This window comes from Alligator sinensis, unplaced genomic scaffold (genome assembly GCF_000455745.1).
Source record: "Alligator sinensis unplaced genomic scaffold, ASM45574v1 scaffold221_1, whole genome shotgun sequence".
NCBI classification, from domain to species: domain Eukaryota; kingdom Metazoa; phylum Chordata; order Crocodylia; family Alligatoridae; genus Alligator; species Alligator sinensis.
In genome coordinates, this window is record NW_005841948.1 from 316,939 (window position 1) to 325,311 (window position 8,373).

The 8,373-nt window shown below is 41.4% G+C and overlaps 1 protein-coding gene across 2 annotated transcripts in view; it reads left to right on the top strand.

Annotated features, from left to right (window-relative positions):
• Nucleotides 1–8,373, top strand: part of PLXDC2 (plexin domain containing 2) — a 424,228-nt gene that overhangs the window by 129,169 nt on the left and 286,686 nt on the right. For both annotated transcript variants that reach the window (XM_025199724.1, XM_025199723.1), the window contains exon 2: nt 4,520–4,731. In XM_025199724.1, coding sequence (XP_025055509.1) covers nt 4,651–4,731 — 81 coding nt within the window. In that variant the 5' untranslated portion in view covers nt 4,520–4,650. The remainder of the gene's footprint in view (nt 1–4,519; nt 4,732–8,373) is intronic.

Consider the following 8,373-nt stretch of genomic DNA (forward strand, 5'->3'; position numbering starts at 1 on the left):
CCCTAATGAAACCGTGCTGGTTGCCCCTGAGCATCATCCCTGATGCCAGCCCATCACAGATGTGCTCCTTGATGATCTTCTCAAAGATTTTCCCCAGGATTGAGGTAAGACTGACGGGCCTATAGTTGCCTGGGTCCTCCCTCCTCCCTTTCTTAAAGATGGGGACCACATTGGCTATCTTCCAATCATCTGGCACCTGGCCCGAGCACCATGAGCACTTGTAAAGCCATGCCAAGGGCCCAGCAATAACTCCTGCTAACTCCCTCAACACCCTGGGGTGGAGAGCATCTGGACCTGCTGACTTGAACACGTCCAGCCCCTCCAGAAGCACTCTAACCCGGTCCTCCTCAACCTTAGGTCTTGAGGCATTCCTCTCGAGTCCGTCTTGAAACACGGTGGGGGAGTCCCGATCCCTGCACAAGAAAGCGGAGGTGAAGAATTTGTTAAAGATGTCTGCCTTCTCCTCTGGCGCAACCACCAGATTGCCTGGCGCATCTTGCAGGGGCCCCACATTTCCTGGTGCCTTCTTCATCCTCCCTATATATTTGAAAAAGGACTTTTTATTATCCTTGGTCTTGGACGCTAGTCCTAGCTCTATGTCCGCCTTAGCTTTCCTAACAGCCCCCCTACAGGCCCATCAGGCCCCACACTTTAGGCTTCCACAAAAGTCTTGGTGAGCACTGATCCCTCAGCTATGTTTACTCAGCTTTCTCTTACAACATCAGTTCTCTTATGAACTTCACAATTTTTGAGGGGAAGGCCAGTGCACACAAACCTGACTTCCCTTTCCTCTTAAATTAAAAATGTTAAAAGCAGTTAAAGTAGGGTTACCATATTCCCAGTTTCAAAAAAGAGAACACCTGCTGGGAGGGGGCACTATATGATTGGGGGAGGGCATTAATATGCTGGTGCCCTGACGCTACCCGTGTTGCTGCCCCTCACTCCTGACTTGCAGACCCCTGGCCCTGCCAGTGCCTCTCACCCCCAGCTCCCGTGGGCTATGCTGGTGCCTTGCACTCCTGACCCACAGTCCCCTGCCCCCCCAGCCCTGCCAGTGCCTCTCACTCCTGACATGCAGCCACCTGATCCCCCCAGACCATGCAGCATCTTCCAGCCACCCCACCCCTGCAAGCCCGGCTATGAAACTCCCCACTGTCCCCAACTGCCCCGCCCCCACTGCCGTGCTGCAGCCCCAGTGCCTGGACAACTTTCCCCAGCGCTGGGAGGCACCTGCCCCCCCCCCACATGCCCACATCCCTGCCTCCAATCACCCTCCCTCCAGCCCCAAGCATCTCCTTACTAGGACAAGCCAGGAGGTGTTCGGAAGAAACACTGATGCTGAGCAGAACAAAATCCTGGGCATTTGTTTACTTTTTTAAAAACAGCCTTGATGGAGACCAGAGGACCCAAAAAGAGGACATGTCTGCGAAAACCTGGACATATGGTAACCTTAGTTAAAGCATGTTGTTGCAGTCAAAACAAGCACGAAAGTGTTTTTCACTCCCTCGCCCATACATACCAATGGCAAATGTGCAGGTAAGAGAGAAATTCCCCATAATCCAACCTTGCACTGCAATAGTGGCATGTAAAGAAGCACAACAGAGAGGTTGTCATGCTGGTACAGGAGCGGTAGGGTCACACATGCAAAACACCAATAACAAATGTTTTCGGCATCAACCCCAATTCAGCTGTCCAAAACCTGATTCCTTTGTCTTGTGAAGCCAGCCTAGCGGTAATTTCCAGTGCCCCTGAGCCAAGTCCACTAAATTGTCCACCCAAGGCTTGGAACATGCATCAGGTGTAGCAACAGCACCATACTCTCTGTAATCCTCACAGATGGATAAAAATCTTTCCACTCTTTTTCAGGCTACAAGTTCCTGATGCTTAGAGCCATTAGACTCTGTCCCTACCACCAGCACCAGTGCATTTTTTTTACCTCCTCTTGGATCTGCTCCTAAAGAACACCTGAGGTACATTCAGCTTCACTGCATGTGAGGTGTTCATTCTTTGTGATAATTTTTTGAATCATTTCATTCAGGAGATCTCATTTGTCAGCAAAATACTTGTGATTTTGCAGAACAGTTCTTATCTCAGTCTTTCCAGCTGATTCCAACCTCTCCTGCAATCTGATGCTCTCTAAGGAAATACTCTCTTCAGTTTGCCAGACTGGTTGGGATGTGGGATCCTCTACCCCCTTTCCAATCCAGATTCATAACAGTCTCCCTGTCATGATGAATTTTCTGATCACCATGAATTATTTGACAACCAGGAACTGGATCCATCTCAGTCTCTGTATTGCCCATGCATTTAGCAACAGGACAGTCTTATTCCTTCTGCATAATTTCTGCACCATTCTTCACTGGTACCACCTGCACTTCAAGGTTCACCTCTGAGTTTCCTCCCTGCTCACTTGGAGTATCATCACTGGGGTTCCTGCTCTCCTCAGGAAACCTTACAGTGTTTTTCCATTCTGGGTTACACTCAGAATCACATCTCTCAAGCCATCATTCCTTCCTGGCTCCACTGTAAACTCAGCCTGGACTAACACTATACCCATGGTATTCTCAGGGTTGTTACTTTCTTGCAACAGATACAAACATCCTCTCTGCCTGTCCCCTCCTGGACATCAAAGGCCTGGGCTTCTGCATCCTCAGGCTGCAAACACTACCTTCCTTTAACCTTGGCTTCCTTAACTTGTTCTAAGCTATCTGAAGAGCACTCCTGTGGCATATACTTAGTGGGATTCTCTCCTGATTCCTTCTTGGCCTCTGAATCCACATTGGCCCCATCAGCTCTCTGGGCCCAGATCTATCTTCCTTCCCCAGTAACTTGGGACACTGAGCTTTCTTCATTCCATTGCAGCTTTTCATACCTTGCTGGCTTGAACCTTGCTTCACTTGCACTCACCTGCAAGGAAATTCAGACATGATACTACAGCCTTTCCCTATATGATTTAATCCAGAGTGGGAAGTCCCTGAAGTTATCGACTTGTTTTTTTCCAGATCGTGCTGGTTTAGGAATGATTTAATTTCTTCCAGAGACTTCTTTGTGACACCTGGATCCCTGTCCTGGCAAAGCCATTTACACTCTGCCTTACTGAAGTAGGTATAATCACTTATACCCACTGTCTTTATGTCTGTTGTAAGAGCAAAGCCTTATCCTCCTTTCAAGGCAAAAATCCTGCTGTCATTCAAAACAAGTCTTCTCCTCTTCCTTCCAGCAAGCTCTAAACTTCATAACCAAAACTGTGGCACGAATATTATTTGACCAAGTCAAATTGAGCTCCAATTCTGCCATGCCATATTTTAGTGAGTTATCCTTATTCGTAAGATTAGGCAAATTATTTTCATATTGTTGTAGTGTTTATATGGAAGGAACATGTGACTGTGAATCAGAATATCCTGAATTTTAATATAGTTCCAGGCAAAGATTGCATCTTAATGAATGTTTGAAGAACACGATGTACATGTCCAGGACTCTTATACATTGACACAGCCTTAATATTCTTATTGGCTCTTTCATCCATAAAATGAGGCTGCTATTACTTATCTACCTCACATTGGTTCAGTAAGAATTGTTTAATAATAATATAGGCCTTTGAAAATGCAAAGCATGATATAAATGCTAAATGGTATATATTAAAAACAGTTGCTGTAAATCAACAAAATTATTTTTTTTTATTATATTTTGGGTTGAGGAAACTGGAAACTGCTTAAGGTGTTTTTGTTGGAAATGGTGGTGAGTTTTGCTTGTGGCAAGAGCTTAATTATACTTGTAAAAGCCAAAGAAAGGGCTAAAACATATCATTTGGATTTCATAACTGTGTTAAGAGCATTGTAGGTGTCCACAGATTTCGCACATCATTAGCATCTATCACTTTTCACATAGCGATTGAAGTTTTATCTCTGTATCAGAAGCTGCTCCAGAATTTAGCATCTATTTTAAGATTTAATACCATTGCCCATCACCATAGCATCTAAACCCGTTCCACATAAAATCAACAGTAATTGCTGTGTTCTTAATGGATTGCAGTTATTTTCTGGCTTTTCTCCTCTGTATGGGTAGTTTTTTTATTGGGTGCTGATTTATTTGTTTGGTTTAGGCACTTGTTTACAATACCACTTTGTTCAGTGATCTTTGGGAACTTCAGGCTTGCCAGTACTGTATATGCTATTCTTGCTGTGATAGAAAGGCATTTCTGAAAGGAATGAAATTAAGAGTGATCGACAGAAGTTTAGTGGAGTTTTACAGAAAATATACTAAAACTATACCTTGTTAACAGCTTATAGAAATTATATCTGAGAGGAAATTTCTATTAAATTCTGTGGGATGATTCAAAGAAGTTATAGAAATGTTATAAATTTCTATCTGAAATTTCTATTATATTTTATAGATAACAAATAGTAGGACTTAAGATTGTAGTTGTGCCTCAATAAAACAATGTGATCGTACGTGATAGTTGCTTGGATCTCAATTGACAAGTGCCAATCTTTTTCCCATTTTTTTTTTTGTCTCACAGGGGTGTTTTATCATGTTGTTCAGAGCTTTCCTCAAGTGGATGAAAATGTTCGAGTGGATTCACACGTATACAGCCACAGGTGGAAAAGGCACTCGGAGTCTCTTAAATCAGTCAGTACGAACAGAGCCAGCATGGGGCAGGATTCCTTAGAGCCCGGGGGCTTCACAGACTTGCTACTTGAAGATGGACATGACAATACCACAGACATTGAGGTAGAAATCTATTCCTTGAAACATTTTATAATGAATTAACAGTAGTGTGAATGGTGGAATGAATCGAAGTCCCAGAACCAACCAAAATGTAAAAGGTTAAAGAATGTACTCGAGCGTGTTTTACTTTGGTAACCAATGCTAAAGTAATGGTCTAAAAATTCATGAAACATATATACAAGGTTCTATTTTCCTGTCTAGAGGAGGAGATTTGGATATGGCTTTCATAACTTTTGAGAGAAGAATGACTTCTTCAACTGCACTAATCAGATCAGGAGGTTGCTCATCTCCTTGCTATAGAAAACATGGGAGGTCTCATGATACTATTTATAAATTCTGCTTGAGGACTGGAAAAAGAAAAGAATTATCGTGTGAAAGGCTGGAATGTGAAAGTCTCTTTATCTGGTCTTTATGAAAATTGAGACCCACATGTTAAGGAGCGAGGCGTCAAAGAAACGGACAAGTTGTGAAAACCCCAGGCTGCTCACAGAGCTGGCGGGCAGGGGTGGTGTGGGAACTAAGCTACATAGTTGACAGCCCAGAGGCTGCAAGTTTGCAGACCATATGAGAAGCGCTCATGGTGCAGCCTGTCAGATTCCAACTCACCTGCAAATTCTGCTAAATACTGTGTCACAAAGACATGAAAAAGGAAGTCACAGAGCTAATTAACCCCCTTACCCCATTACCACCCCCAAAAGAGTATCCTACTAAAGTATTTCTGGATACATCTGTATACGATTTGGGGACATTGTCTCTCTTATTTAGGAGTTGATCCAAAGCCCATTGGAATCGGAGGAAGAGTTTGTTATTGTCCTCAGTACAATTTGAACCCAGGCTTTACAGCTGTGCTTGTTATTGGAATGATATATAATCCAATTTTGATTATTTTCTCAGAAACATAACATGTTAGATTTTACTCTTGTGCATTCATTTTCTATTTAGATTATCAACAGTAATGCCAGTGGAGTTGCTCCCAACTTAACAAAAGCATAAGAGAGAGTGTGGAATTGCATTCTATTCAGAAGAGTAACTGACTGGGTGTGTTTGGAGCTGAGATATTCTAGCCTTGTATCTTAATAGCTTGGAAACCAACTGTCTGATTTGGTTTTGGCTTTATACATGGGCAGTAAATATAGATTTAAGGATCGAATGGTTTTTAAATGGGGATTATTTATTTTTGTTTTCAAAATGACAAAAAATACTCCATGTTCTTGAAGCAGAATACAGTTCAAAATCAAGAGTGATTAATTTGATTCCTTCAGCTTTAGGTTCTGTTCTCTCTTTCATGTTTTAATTCTAGAGGAGCTTATTCTTGAATGAACAAAAAATCTTTCAGTCATTGTGGCTTTTCTTTTCTTTAACAGTTATAATGCAGGAGGAATGCAAAGCTATCTGTAGAGACAACTGTTTGTTGGTCCAAAGTGATAACACTTTTCTGCATTTTAGTGGGTTTCCTTACAATTTGCACAGTGGTAATTGTATCTTCTATTGTATAAATGTACAAGTCACTGTTTAGTAAATGACATTCGTGACCTGCATGTAAATTTATGGCTTTTTTATTGTCTTTTGTATTCCCATCTGACCATATATGTAACTACTTAGTTGGGCACAGATCTTGCTTCTGAATAGTTAGTCAATAAAGCAAAAGTTGTCAGGTACTGCTACAAAAATTTCTGTAGCTGAACTTTTCATGGCTTATCTTTAGGGATAATGCAGTGGCACCCTTGGAAATTGAACTAGTCATCGTTCTAGCAGTGCTATTGAAGTGGTGTAATGTGTAGGTCAAAAGGGAGCATTTGCAAGCAAATGTGGATTATGGTGATATTTTTCCATATACACCTTCCCTTGAAATAATAAAACTATCATGTACCCATCTCATTTGTATCTAGAATTTTCACTGTCAATAACCAACTTAATTAAATTCAGCTGCTCATTACCAGCCCTTTATTTCAAAAGGCTTCACAGCAGGATAAAGTAACTGAATTGTGCCTCTTAACTTTATTGGATTCCTTTATTAATCCCTATTACACCACACAGTTACCTTACAAAATCTTCAGTGCCCATCTTTATAAGTGAGGAGTAGTGTATAACAAATATTCACAGTGGAGGCATCTGTATGTAGCAAATTTCTCTTCTGAAGCTTTGGAGATTATAAGTAGTGCTGGAAAGGCATATTGATTTTAGTAACCCTTCTTCCCAGGGTATTGTAGTTCTTGTTCAAGAAAATCCAAAAAATGAGTGTTCTCTTTCATTCATATTTAATGGCAATATAGTATCACAAGACTTCTTCATCTCAAATATTGTTTGTCTCTAAATTATTCTACACTCTTGCCGTGTAAACATGGAAGGTTCCTTGACATACAGCAAAAGGATGTATATCCTTAGTTTCTCTCTCCAAACCATTTCTTCTTTTCCATACAATGATGCATCTTTTTTTTGCTTCTGCTCAACTACTAACCAAATAACAAAGACCAATAAGGAACACAAAAATCTTTATTGTGCTTTTTCTAAAGAAGTAATTAATTATATTTTCTTAGTGTCTTATCCCGCTGGTCTAATCTAACCTATTTTGGGGGTAAATATTCATAGATGCACATTCAGTTGGGAGTTAGTAGGCTCAAGTCTATTCATTTCTCTCAGCATTTCCTAATACTAATGTAATGCTGTTCACTTTCAGTTCTTCATTGGAAGGGATTGGCATACTTTAGAAACAGTTAGTTAAACCTCATGGCACCCTTCTGTACTAGCTGTCATCATCTGCTTGGTACGTGGATTGAAAGCTTTGCACAGTGCTGCAGATAGTGGCAGTGATGATTTTGCTTGTGGCAGCTTCTCTGTAAATCAGGGCTGATTTTATGTCCTAATCTGTAATGATTAGATACACTGTGTTGCTGCAGGTGCCATTTCTCAAATGATAAACTCTAAGGTCCTTAGTGTACATAGTAATTACAGTTCCTGTGACACATTACAAGAATGGGAATGTTTTTTTCTTCTTCTGACTGTTATTCTGCCTATTGCACCTGTTAGGCCAGTGATTCTCAACCAGGGTGCCTTAAGGTCCTTTCAGGGGTAACAGGGAGAACCATGCAATATTAGCACTGTTAGGTGTGCATACGTGACTTACAAGATAAACCAGAGCTTTCAAATTGGAATTCATAGTGTTATAAATATTCTGACCTGCTGTGGTTTTTTTGGGTTCTTTGCAGCAGAAGAATTGGTCTACCGGTTTTTGGTTTTTTTTGTAGTCAAAAACGGTGAAAATTAAATGATGGCATTTTCCAAAGGCTGTCTTGAGTGAAATAAGGGGGGCCTTGAGTCTAGAAAGGTTGAAAGCCACCATTTTGGGCTCTGATTCAGGAAAGAATTTAGGATTATAGGAAAGTAAGGCTGGAATAGATCTCATGAGGTCACCTGGGGCAGGATTATTCTAGATTAAAACATCCCACCTAAGTGTCTGCCTAGCTTGCTTTTGAAAATTTAGCAGTGAACATCTGTTTACTTTATGGTGTGAGAGTACCAGCAGCCTAGAGCTGCCCATACTTTAGCTGCCCTGGAGAATTGCTCATTGGGCTTGAGGGGTCTGATCATCTGCACCTCAGGAATTCTTGTGTAGAATCAGGCCTCTCAAGGCCTGGAAGCTGCTCC